Source organism: Lithobates pipiens, unplaced genomic scaffold (genome assembly GCF_037356315.1).
Source record: "Lithobates pipiens isolate NorthernLeopardFrog02 unplaced genomic scaffold, aLitPip1_a1.2 Scaffold_13, whole genome shotgun sequence".
In the NCBI taxonomy this organism is placed as follows: domain Eukaryota; kingdom Metazoa; phylum Chordata; class Amphibia; order Anura; family Ranidae; genus Lithobates; species Lithobates pipiens.
This window is the reverse complement of record NW_027507718.1, coordinates 193,774,918-193,788,938: the sequence shown is the minus strand read 5'-3', so window position 1 is coordinate 193,788,938 and position 14,021 is coordinate 193,774,918. Positions and strand designations below refer to the sequence as shown.

The 14,021-nt window shown below is 48.2% G+C and overlaps 1 protein-coding gene across 1 annotated transcript in view; it reads left to right on the top strand.

Annotated features, from left to right (window-relative positions):
• The window catches only part of LOC143974547 (uncharacterized), a 168,226-nt gene that overhangs the window by 121,084 nt on the left and 33,121 nt on the right, over positions 1-14,021 (top strand). Inside the window, exon 3 of the mRNA XM_077476070.1 lies at positions 11,133-11,179. Coding sequence (XP_077332196.1) covers positions 11,133-11,179 — 47 coding nt within the window. The remainder of the gene's footprint in view (positions 1-11,132; positions 11,180-14,021) is intronic.

The window sequence follows — 14,021 nt, the reverse complement described above, 5'->3', positions numbered from 1 at the left end:
TGTGATCAGCTGTGATTGGACACGGCTGATCACGTGGTAAAGAGTCTCCGTCCGAGACTCTTTACCTAGATCGTTGTTGCGGTGTGTCAGACTGACATACCGCAACAACGATCGCCGTGATGTGCGCCCCCGGTAGGATATCGCAACCACTTTGCCGCCGTCATTTTGCTATATGGCAGCAAGTGGTTAACATGGGTATAGATCTCAGTGTTAATCCTTCCTACCTAGCAAAACCGGAACTCCACTGTAGCTTACCTTGACTGCTTTACAAATCCACACAGACATTATGGGATGTTCTGGTTGACTGCCCAGACAAGCAACGTCCTCAGCCACCCACCATGCTCTTTGTTGTATGCCTCCTCTCCTCCTCCATATTGTCTAACCTAGAAAGGTCCAGTAACCCAGTTTTTCTCAACTCCAGTCCTCAGGGCGTCACAACAGGTTTTGTTTTCAGGATTTGCCTCAGATGAAACGACTGTGGTAATTACTAAGGCAGTGAAACTGATCAAATCACCTGTGCAAAATAATGGAAAGCCTGAAAACATGACCTGTTGGGGTGCCTTGAGAACTGGATTTGAGAAACACTGCAGTAAGCTATGCTTATGACAAGAAAAATTTGCAGAATAGGCAGTTTGCACGCCTGGCCTTTACCCCTATCCTTTCTGATTAACAATGTGGTCATTTTTACCCACAGACCTGTCTGCTCGCTGTATTTTTTTGTTGCGTTTCACATCATTTCTGTAAACTCTAGAGACTATAGTGAAAATTCCAGAAAGTGAACAACATGTGAGATGTTTTTATTGCCATATTTGGCAGCAACAACCACTCTGCGGTCTGTCAGTGAAATCACTTCCCCTTTATAGAGTTTTGTTTAACAACAAATTAACCTCTTGTCCATGTCTCTATTATTATCATTAATAATAATAATAATATTCAGGATTTATATAGTGCCAACAGTTTGCACAGCACTTTACAAAATAAAGGCAGTACAGTTACAATACAGTTCAATACAGGAGCAATCAGTGGGCCCTGCTTGTTAGAGCTTACAATTTAAGATATGTATGTTGCAGTCATTGGTGGCCAAGGAGTTCACTTATAATCATCCATGTGCATGGGATTTTCCATGTTGTTATTACATGGACAGGCTCTGCATCCTGCTTGGTATTACTACACAGTGATTTTTCTGTAGTGGTAATCTTTCTTAAAGGGGAACTTTATTCAGAAAATTACGTCCGGCCAGATCATTTCAGGCTGGCCCCTTTTGCAAGTATAGCTATGTCAGTTATTAAAAATAGGTGCCTATACTGTTTAGAATACAGTAATACACTGTCTCACCCTGCTCTGCACTTGCACAGTTGCTTTCTATTTTTAGGCATTACTGAATCTGTAGAGGCCGATCTGCTGACATGGTGCTGCACACGTGATCAGTTATGACACCAGCCGTTTGATGGTTTGACAGTTTGGTTGAGAAAACAAGCAAATGTGACAGTTCGCAATCCCAACATTCCAGGAATATAACTTTTTTTTATGTGGAATGTATGTTCCTTGCTAAGAACATTATTTTTTATCAAGTTGTTATGGGTAAAGTTCTGCTTTTAAATGAAATCTTAAGACTGCCATACATGGCTTAAATTCAGGTCAATTCATGCTGAATAGGCTGAGACTCAAGCTGTGAGTGCTCCTGTCGACGTCAGTTATGGCGAGGCGCATTGGGTGGAGCGACATGCTGACATAGCCGCTCTTTGTAGATCCTTGTGGGACAGCCGTTTTTTGCTGGAGATGGCCAGCTTGAGATTTTCCCATGCATGTTTATGCAAACTTGATGTAAATGCATTACGTTTGAGATATATTGAATGTTTATGGTTTTACACTGTGTCAAGCCTTTATCTTTTTTGGGGGAACTTCTATGAGCATGACTATTTGTAGGACATCCGTAAAGGTTTCCTGCTATGATTGAGTCGCTGTACCTGTGATCCTTGAAGTTGATATATGGTGGGACTACCACATATACACCTCCTTACAAAAACAAGGGCTGGGTGTTGGCCACAGGCGAGATAGACCTCCCGTAACAGGGAGTCCACACTAGCTGGTAAGCAGGCATTTCATACAGTGGAGGTGTCACTTAATTTGGGGTATGGGGCAGTGTCATCACTAAAAGGACTCTTTGGTCTTTGGACTTCTGTATACTTTTTATCACGATTTGCACTATTGGAGTAATACTCAACTTCAATCATCTAATATTTCATACTGGGACTTTTATTTTCACTAACTTGTTTATTTATCACTAATTGGTTTGTTTTATTTTGTATTATGTTATTTTCAAAATTGTTAATTTGTGGTTTAGCGCAACGTTATTTATAACTGCATATTGCGACTGTATATATCTTACAACATAGTTGCTGCTTTTTTAGGTTTTAGGAATATATAGTACAGTTGTAGTCAGAGTCTTCATACGGAAATACGATAACCCCAACTACCAGGGCCTGAGGTGTGCCTTGGCCTGGCTGGACAGTATGCCTAAAAGAGGGCATACCCTGAATGAATGTATGAAATGTAAATAAAATGATGAAAATATGGGGGAACGGGTGGGTGGGAACCCAGAAATGAGCCGACGAAGGCTCTGATGGAGGAGGAGGAGGGATTTAAAGCCCTCAGACTCCTCCTACAAATTCAGGCTAGCCTGCGGCCAGCCTTCCAACTTGTAGTCAGAGTCTTCATACGGAAATACGATAACCCCAACTACCAGGGCCTGAGGTGTGCCTTGGCCTGGCTGGACAGTATGCCTAAAAGAGGGCATACCCTGAATGAATGTATGAAATGTAAATAAAATGATGAAAATATGGGGGAACGGGTGGGTGGGAACCCAGAAATGAGCCGACGAAGGCTCTGATGGAGGAGGAGGAGGGATTTAAAGCCCTCAGACTCCTCCTACAAATTCAGGCTAGCCTGCGGCCAGCCTTCCAACTTGTAGTCAGAGTCTTCATACGGAAATACGATAACCCCAACTACCAGGGCCTGAGGTGGGCCTTGGCCTGGCTGGACAGTATGCCTAAAAGAGGGCAAAAAGACACAAAGTAGGTGTGATGTGAAAGCTACAAAGAAGGCCCGCAACAATCGTTTAGTCCAGAAAATGCGAATGCCCGGCTGACTACAGGAAAGGGGGTTACGTATGTAGCTGCTAACATGGAGGATCTCCAGCGCCCCATGAACCTGATGTAAAGAAAGGACCCCCTGCGAGACCTACCAAAATTGCCCAGGAACCAGATGAATAATCAGAAAAGGGGGTTTAGGATTCCAGCCAGGTTTGGCAAGTAACCTGGGCGTGAGAACAACTGTAGGTAGTGAGAGGATGGAGAAAGCGCAGACCCACGGAATGATGCAGAGAAGGCCAACTTACTTGCCCGACATCAAGGCTAAGGTACCGAAATATGACCACAAACCCCTAGCTTACAACATCCCCCTCATTGGTATAGATGGGTAAGTGGTAAGAGAGAAACTGCCTAGAGCACTAACTGGGAACTGCCAAGGGAAGGAGACAGGAAGTCTGAAACACCACGAAAACCTGTCCGGTAACTGGTAGCCGTGCCAAAGAGAAACATCCCTGACTCTCCTCCCTTAATGGTGGGAGAGGGTGAGCCGCAAAAATGGACAGCTTGACAGGAGTTTGTAGGTCCTGAAAACTGGTCACCTGCTAGAAACTTCATGGAATTGGCAGATGAGGCCAAATTGCTGATGCAATACCCAGCGAAGGCCATAAACATGAACCTATGAGACCATCCCGCCTTGTGAGAAGCTCACTGCAAACTCTGGGTAAGAACCAATGGCCAGATTGATTATGCGAGACCACACTGCCCCCAGTTCTACAAGCCACTGTGAGAAATTCCAACAACACCTGAAGGCACACTGAGAAGAACAGGAGCCGCAGATGAGACCTCAGTGCAAGCCTAACGGGCTATGAACCCCAGCATCCTGACTAACAATAAGAGCGCATAGAGAAACTTCATGCACTGGGTTGAAGAATCCTGCACGAAACATGCGCTGCACTGGTGGATGTAAGAGGTTTGAACAGAGTGGGGAATAACCCACTGAATACTGCCCCCCCAGCTGAGGCCGGGAAAGGGCGATAACTGAGCTAAGAGAGTTTGGTCCCACCCCTAAAAATGGGGTGCTACCAAGCACTGAACCCCCATGCGACGGTGGAGGGATGAATGAGCACCGGCCTCCTCCGCAACCCCCCCCAAACCCTGAACCAAGAAACACACAACAAGCGAAAAGAGAACAGACAACCAACACACGAAACAATACCCCTACGTACCTAACAAGTATGAGGATGTAAGTGCAGAAATGACAAGACCAACAGCGCGTGAATATGAACCTAATGCTGACACAACCCTAGTGTATGTAGTGAGTGAGCCCGAGCAACCTGCAGCGCCAAGACAGGTAATTAAAAACGAACACTCAGGGCTGAGGTACCCACAGACCGTGGTGAGTAGTAGTAAAGGTATGGTGAACGTGCACGTATGACGTATGGTATACGGGCGAGAAGATTGTGGGACGACAATCAATTAAAAACGAAACCTCAGCCTGTATGAGTCCATAGACGTGACAGACCCTGGATGTGAGCCCCAGCTAACATACACTACGAACGATCATAATGCTACGAATGGAAAAGCTATGGCAGAACAACAGAGACAGATAGCAAACAACCCTCAGGGCTAGTGTACCCACAGACCGTGGTGGGTAGATGTACAAGTGAGATAAAAAAGCATGCAGCGTATAACGTATGGTATGCAGGCGAGAAGATTGCGGAAATGCAATCAATTGAAACGAAACCTCAGCCCGTATGGTCCGTAGGCGTGACAGACCAGGAAATGAGCCCTGGCTAACAGCAAAGCTACGTACAAAACGCCATGACAGAAAGCAGACAGGTAGCAACAACCCTCTGGCCTAGTATACCCACAAACCGTGGTGGGTAGACGTGCAAAGAAACGAGCGTGCACCGTATGATGTGTGTTATATGGGGGAGAAAATAAAGGGACGACAAACAAAATGAAACAAACCTCAGCCCGTACGGATCTGACAGAAACGCTACGACGGAAATGCTACGACGGAAAGAAAATGCTATGACGGAAATGCAGGACGGAAATGCAGGACAGGAACGTTACGACTGAAAGAAAACGCTATGACGGAAATGCAGGACGGAAAACGCTATGACGGAAATGCAGGACGGAAAACGCTATGACAGAAATGCAGGACGGAAAAACGCTATGACGGAAAGAAAACGTTATGACGGAAATGCAGGAAGGAAAACGCTATGACGGAAATGCAGGACGGAAAACGCTATGACGGAAATGCAGGAAGGAAAACGCTATGACGGAAATGCAGGACAGAAAAAACGCTATGACGGAAAGAAAACGTTATGACGGAAATGCAGGACAGAAACGCTATGACGAAAATGCAGGACGGAAAACGCTATGACGGAAATGCAGGACAGAAACGCTATGACGGAAATGCAGGACGGAAAACGCTATGACGGAAATGCAGGACGGAAACGCTATGAGGGAAATGCAGGACGGAATGCTATGACGGAAATGCAGGACAGAACACTATGCGGGAAAAAAGCTGGACCGAATGATATGACAGAAAAGCTGGACCGAACAATATGATAGGAACACTGGACCGAACGAACTGACAGAAAGCTGGACCGAACGATATGACGAAAACCCCTGGACAGAACGTGATGACAGAAGAACGCAAAGACAGAAACCTGGGGCTGAGAGCCGTGATAAACCCTTGTGACTGAAATGGGTGCCTGGACGTGCAGGGGGGGGGGGGGTGCGAGAGTGCCGGGAGGTGAACAGGTGGGTGAGTGCCCCCCCCATGAAAACCGGAAAGCGTGTGGGCATCCCTTCCATAGCGCATGGCGAGAGTTCCCGGGAGGTGAACTGGCTGGCAAGCGACAAGTGGACAGAAAACGCTGAGACCGAAGACCAGAAGAGAAGTCACAGAAATGCTGGATCGAACGCTATGAAAGACATGCTGGGCAGAACGCAGAGACAGAAATGCTGGACCGAACGCTGAGACAGAAATGCTGGACCGAACGCTGAGACAGAAATGCTGGACCGAACGCTGAGATAGAAACAGAAAAACGCTAATGACAGAAAAACGCTTAAGACAGAAAACGCTGGCTGTGATCAAAACACTGCACTGACCAAAGTTTTTTTTTTTTTCTTTTCCTTCCCCCACCAGGTGTGCGGCACGGATGTGGGGACAGACGCCGATCCCCCCCTCCTCCCCAGAAACGGCCGGAGGCCCCCAGAGGCAGGCAAAGTGCATGGGGAGAGAGGAGCTGTCTGGCGGCCAATCCCCCCCCCCATACTGGGAGAAACGGCGGGAGCACAGCACATGCAAGGGGAGAGGGGGAGCCGGCAGCGGCCGATCACCTCCCCCTCCCCCCCACGAGGAAAATCGCAGATTTAAATATATGTATACACATATATAAGAAACCTGTGGAGAAAGACGGACCCCCCCCCCCCCATGAGCTCTGGGAGAGAGGGGCGGCTGCACGCTGGCCAGGAATGGCTGAGCAGAGTCCCCCCAGCCCCTAAAATAATCAGCTGTTTGGCATAAGCCCAATGCAGTTTGCATAATTTACATTTGTAGTCAGAGTCTTCATATGTGACATCAAAGACCCTGATCTATATTATGCGAGGGGCCATGAAAAAACATTTGAAGGTCTTAGAGTAATTATACTGTCCTCCTGTGTCCTGACATGATAACGTATATTAGTGCAGGAGACTGACAAGATGCCAAGGGAGAACAGGAGGGGCAGAGACTAGGAGGAGCTGGAGTACAGACGGCTGCAGGGCCGGAGCTCCGCCCCCCAGCCGAAAGCCAAAGGACACAGGGCGCCCCTTTAAAAGGAACCAGGCACAGCACTACTAACAGTAGCAGAGGGTGTGATGTCCGCTGGACACTCCCAATGTGAAATTCTATGTGCAAAAGACCTTCACAGCTGATGAGTCTGAACCACATTGTTTACCTGCCCAATTGTAATTCAGTAATGAGCTAAACTTGATTGTATCTAGCAAGGAGCAGGAGAGATCACTTAGTACTAATGGAAAGTGACACTTAAAATATGTTCCCAAACGTGTTTCCAAAGTATTACAACCATATGTCCTATATACTGTATCAGGGCAATGTAAAACGGTCACTTTCACGTATGCTGACGTGTCTGGCCACACAAAGTGAACTGAAATCCTGGTTCTATGGTGACAGCGGAGGAAGCAGAGCCAGGGCAGCTTAAGACTGAAGTGACATGCCGGCTGGAATGAATGGAGGGGGGGCTCGGCTGCCCGAACGTGTCCGGAACTGACCCGTGCACCAAATGCCTCGCAGCACCATGTGGGAAACCTCCCGCCCAACCCCCACCCCCCACCATTACAGCGTGACATGTGTGAACAGCGTGACCACCGGGAAGAGCAGGCAGGCGGCGGCCCCCCCATGAGGCCAGAAAGAACCTAGAGAAGTGGGCGCCGGTCCCCTCGATGGTGCTCTGAAGGTGAGGATGGATGGCACCCCGCGTGAGCATGGAAGGGAACTACTGCCTCTGGCCGGAAGTGACGTGCGCCGGCCGTGACCCAGAAATGAGCCGACGAAGGCTCTGATGGAGGAGGAGGAGGGATTTAAAGCCCTCAGACTCCTCCTACAAATTCAGGCTAGCCTGCGGCCAGCCTTCCAACTTGCTTCATGCACACGAGACGCAGATGCAAACGCTGCTGGACACATGTTGAAACCGGCGTTTAGAAACGCGCGTTTTGCCGCGATTTTTACCGCGATTTAGCGGCGTTTTACCGCGTTTTACCGCGTTTGCGTCTAGAAGCGTTTAGTTAAGCTAACATCATAGACCCTCCCCAGCTCAAAAATTAACTATTTCAGCAATTTTGTGAGACCAGAGTGAGTAGCAGCAGCTGTGAGAGCTGCAGTGTACTTGTATTTAGCGTGTCACTTGCCACGGCACCTGCCACAAGTTGTGGATTGTCCACTTGCCACGTGACTTGCCACATCACCTGCCACGTCACTTGCCATGTCATCTGCCACAAGTTGTGGATTGTCCAACTGCCACGTCACCTGCCACAAGTTGTGGATTGTCCACTTGCCAACGTGACTTGCCACATCACCTGCCACGTCACTTGCCACGTCACCTGCCACAAGTTTTGGATTGTCCACTTGCCACGTCACTTGCCACGTCACTTGCCACAAGTTGGGGATTGTCCACTTGCCACATCACCTGCCACAAGTTGTGGATTGTCCACTTGCCACGTCACTTGCCACATCACCTGCCACGTCACTTGCCACGAGATGTGGATTGTCCACTTTCCACGTCATCTGCCATGCCACCTGCCACAAGCTGTGGATTGTCCACTTGCCATGTCACCAGCCACATCACCTGCCACAAGTTGTGGATTGTCCACTTGCCACGTGACTTGCCACATCACCTGCCACGTCACTTGCCACATCACCTGCCACAAGTTGTGGATTGTCCACTTGCCACGTGACTTGCCACATCACCTGCCACGTCACTTGCCACGTCACCTGCCACAAGTTTTGGATTGTCCACTTGCCACGTCACTTGCCACAAGTTGGGGATTGTCCACTTGCCACATCACCTGCCACAAGTTGTGGATTGTCCACTTGCCACGTCACTTGCCACATCACCTGCCACGTCACTTGCCACGAGATGTGGATTGTCCACTTTCCACGTCATCTGCCATGCCACCTGCCACAAGCTGTGGATTGTCCACTTGCCACGTCACCAGCCACATCACCTGCCACAAGTTGTGGATTGTCCACTTGCCACGTGACTTGCCACATCACCTGCCACGTCACTTGCCACATCACCTGCCACAAGTTGTGGCTTGTCTACTTGCCACGTCACTTGCCACATCACCTGCCACGTCACTTGCCACGTCACCTGCCACAAGTTGTGGATTGTCCACTTGCCACGTCACCTGCCACATCACCTGCCACAAGTTGTGGATTGTCCACTTGCCACGTCACTTGCCACGTCACCTGCCACAAGTTGGGGATTGTCCACATCACCTGCCACGTCACTTGCCACATCACCTGCCACAAGTTGTGGATTGTCCACTTGCCACGTCACTTGCCACATCACCTGCCACGTCACTTGCCACAAGATGTGGATTGTCCACTTTCCATGTCACCTGCCATGCCACCTGCCACAAGTTGTGGATTGTCCACTTGCCACGTCACCAGCCACATCACCTGCCACAAGTTGTGGATTGTCCACTTGCCACGTGACTTGCCACATCCCCTGCCACGTCACTTGCCACAAGTTGTGGATTGTCTACTTGCCACGTCACTTGCCACATCACCTGCCACGTCACTTGCCACGTCACCTGCCACAAGTTTTGGATTTTCCACTTGCCACGTCACTTGCCACGTCACTTGCCACAAGTTGGGGATTGTCCACTTGCCACATCACCTGCCACAAGTTGTGGATTGTCCACTTGCCACGTCACTTGCCACGTCACCTGCCACAAGTTGTGGATTGTCCACTTGCCACGTCACCTGCCACGTCACCTGCCACAAGTTGTGGATTGTCCACTTGCCACGTCACCTGCCACGTCACCTGCCACAAGTTGGGGATTGTCCACATCACCTGCCACGTCACTTGCCACATCACCTGCCACAAGTTGTGGATTGTCCACTTGCCACGTCACTTGCCACATCACCTGCCACGTCACTTGCCACAAGATGTGGATTGTCCACTTTCCATGTCACCTGCCATGCCACCTGCCACAAGTTGGGGATTGTCCACTTGCCACGTCACCAGCCACATCACCTGCCACAAGTTGTGGATTGTCCACTTGCCACGTGACTTGCCACATCACCTGCCACGTCACTTGCCACATCACCTGCCACAAGTTGTGGATTGTCCACTTGCCACGTCCCTTGCCACGTCCCCTGCCACGTCACCTGCCACAAGTGGATTGTCCACTTGCCACATCACTTGCCACATCACCTGCCACAAGTTGTGGATTGTCCACTTGCCACGTCCCTTGCCACGTCCCCTGCCACGTCACCTGCCACAAGTGGATTGTCCACTTGCCACATCACCTGCCACAAGTTGTGGATTGTCCACTTGCCACGTCACCTGACACAAGTTGTGGATTGTCCACTCGCCACGTCACTTGCCACATCCCCTGCCACAAGTGGATTGTCTACTTGCCACGTCACTTGCCACGTCCCCTGCCACAAGTGGATTGTCCACTTGCCACGTCACTTGCCACGTCACCTGCCACAAGTTATGGATTGTCCACTTGCCACATCACATGCCAGTCACCTGCCACAAGTTGTTGATTTTCCACTTGCCACGTCACCTGCCAGGTCACTTGCCGCGTCACCTGCCAGGTCACTTGCCACGTCACCTGCCACAAGTTGTGGATTGTCCACTTTCCACGTCACTTGCCACTTCACCTGCCACGTCACTTGCCACAAGTTGTGGATTGTCCACTTGCCACATCACTTGCCACCTGCCATGTCACTTGCCACAAGTTGTGGATTGTCCACTTGCCACGTCACTTGCCACCTGCCATGTCACTTGCCACAAGTTGTGGATTGTCCACTTGCAATTGCAATTGTTTAAAATATTTTTCTAATGGTTTTTCATCATTTGCAATCATTTTTGAGATTTTTAATGTAAAAAAAAAGGTCACCTTTAAAAACGCATATAAACGCAAACGCGGCTAAACGCGGTAGCGGCGTTTTGCCGCGTTTTACCGCGTTTTACCGCGTTTTGCGTCTGAAACGTGGAAATTTTTGTTTCTGAACGCATTTTTTTGCTTCTGGAAAAACGAGACTAAACGCAACTGCATAAAAACGGAAAAAAACGAGACTGTGTGCATGGACACATAGGATAACATTGAATGAGTTCAGGGGCAGTTGAAAAAACTGTCCAACTGCATCTGAACGCGCGTTTAACTGTGTCTCGTGTGCATAAGGCCTAAGTTGGAAAATAAATATGTGGATGTCTATTTTGTTATTCTTGGATCCTAAAAGTTACTGAGAAAAACAACCTTGTAATCTTTGACCCTTTGTTTTATTTTTAGATGTCATCCAGTCAAAAACCAACATAGACTCGACCAGTCACACTAAGGTAAGCATTAATAAGGCTGACACATACCGAGATTTAATTAACCAAGCAAAGGTTAGGTCAGAGACTTCAGAGAACAGTTGGCTTATGGCTGCATTTGAAGATTGTTTTGCATCTTCCTGCATAAATATGTATTTTTATGCTATGGAGCAGAGAGAAGCAAACACAATCAGACAATTACAATTTGGTTTTAAACTGGGGAAAACAGCAAATGGCTGAACAAAGTACCCAAACCAATCTTTTTTCCTGAGAAGCCTATTTTCTGTCTTCTTAACAGATGGTATGAATCAGACACGTTATCTTTTTGCCACAGCACTATTACGCGTTAATTAAAGTCCTTGTATTGGTTGACCTCTGTGAACATGGTTACAGGCCAACCAGTTTTCCCATCGGAGTAAACTCTGAAGGTTTTTCTAATGGAATTCCGCTGAAACTGTCTTGCGTACACACAATGTATATAAAAAATATGTGGAAAAAAACGTGCTGTCTTATACAAATAGTGATAGCTGCCAGCACATCAGATAATCTGTAGATAAGTGAACAAATAAAGTAATATTGTTTATTTCATCTTTCATCAGCGCTGCACTATGAGATTATTTCCAATAAAAATTGATACAATATATAAATGTACAGATAAATACACAACAAATTAAGATTGCCCAACAATAATGAAAAATTTAAGCAAACCATCAGTGTTAGTGCATATATAGTCCATATAATATGGCAAAGAATAATGTGACTGTGAATCTGGGTGAAATGTTTGCCTGTTGATAATCCACCACTGTAAGGAAAGAGGCTTACCAGACAGGTTGAACCCAGCTAGACGTATGCCTGATGGGTCAACCAAGCTTTTGGTGTAACACACCCAAGAAAAGGTACCGCAACCACGACTTCCAATATAGACCAATCTGGTAGGGATCTGTTACAGTAGTAACATCAATAGGTATCCACCATAGCTATAATGACCAAAATTCATAAGCGGTTCCTCTCAATATGACATGGCAAAAGGAGAAAAATGGGGCCACATAGTGTGATTTCCGTTTTGAATGTAAAACATTTATTGAAAAAATTATAAATAAGGTCACCCCAGAGGATGCCTTATTAGGACGAAACATCAGGACGGGCTCTGCTGATGCCACTGCGTTACTTGGTTTTATCCATATGCTTTTAATGTCTTCTCAAATGTGAGTGACCATTTTATAATTTTTTCAAAAAAAAAAAGTGCGCTTGTAAGACCGCTGCGCAAATACGGTGTGAAAATAAGTATTGCAATGACCGCCATTTTATTCTCTAGTGTGTTAAAAAAAAACTATATATAATGTTTGGGAGTTCTAAGTTCTAATTTTCTAGCAAAAAAACCTGTTTTAACCACTTGCCGACCGCCGCACGACGATGTACGTCGACAGAATGGCACGGGCAGGCATAAGGGCTTACATGTACGTCCTTGCCTGCCCGCGGGTCGGGGGCCCGATCGGGCCCCCGCCCGGTGCCTGCGGCGGTCGGTATTCGTTCGGGAGCAATCCCGGACGAGGGGACGGCCATTCATTCATGGCCACCCCCTCGCGATCGCTCCCGACGAATGAAAATGTCCGGTGACATCACTTCCTCTCCTGTAATGTAAACACAGGAGAGGAAGTGATGTATTCTCTCCTCCGTGTCGGTATTTTTCGTTCCGGCACCGAGGAGAGAGCATCGGTGAGTTGCACAAGCACTACACTACACAGTAGAACATGCCAGGCACACTCACACCCCCCCTTTACCCCCCGATCACCCCCCAATTACCCCTGCCCCCCCCCAGTCACAGTGACACCAATTGCTTTTTTTTTTTTTTTTTTTTGCATTGGTGTCATTTGTGACTGTAATAACTGTTAGGGCAGTTAGGGTTAGCCCCCTTTAGTTCTAATGTGCCCCCTAACCCCCCCAATAAAGGTTTAACCCTGTGATCACCCCCCGTCGCCAGTGTCACTAAGGCTGGGTTCACATTGCAGCGGTTTATGAGAACGAATGTGATTCGCACCGCACTGCAGTGCAAATCACATCCGATCTCTGTGCGATTCGAGTTCAGCCATACAGATAGTATGGCTGAATTCGTGTCGCACCCGCCGCACCCGCCGCAAATTCGCACAGGACCCTTTTTTTGGCCCGCAGCAGAATCTGATCGCATGGGTGTTCACACCATGCGATCCGAGTTTGCAGATCGCACTGCGATATGCGAACTGATCTGGGGGTGTCATTAACATTTCACTGACACTCCCAGCAGTTCGCATAGGGCAGTGTGAACTGCCGCCGGGAGGCATGCGATGCGGGAACCCGCCACGGATTCGTGGCGTTCCCGCATCGCTCCAGTGTGAACCCAGCCTAATAAGCGATCATTTTTCTGATCGCTGTATTAGTGTCACAGGTGACGCTAGTTAGGCAGGTAGGTATTTAGGTTCGCCGCAGCTTTTTATAGCGCCAGGGACCCCCATATACTACCGCATAAAGCCCCCTGATTTCCCCCTAGTTAACCCTTTCACCAGTGATCACCATATAACTGTTACAGGTGACGCTGGTTGGTTAGTTATTTTTTTATAGTTTCAGGGCACCCGCCATTTATTACCTAATAAAGGTTTAACCCCCTGATCACCCGGCGGGTGTCATTTGTGACTGTAATAACTGTTAGGGCAGTTAGGGTTAGCCCCCTTTAGTTCTAAGGTACCCCCCTAACCCCCCCAATAAAGGTTTAACCCCGTGATCACCCCCCGTCGCCAGTGTCACTAAGGCTGGGTTCACATTGCAGCGGTTTATGAGAACGGATGTGATTCGCACCGCACTGCAGTGCAAATCACATCCGATCTCTGTGCGA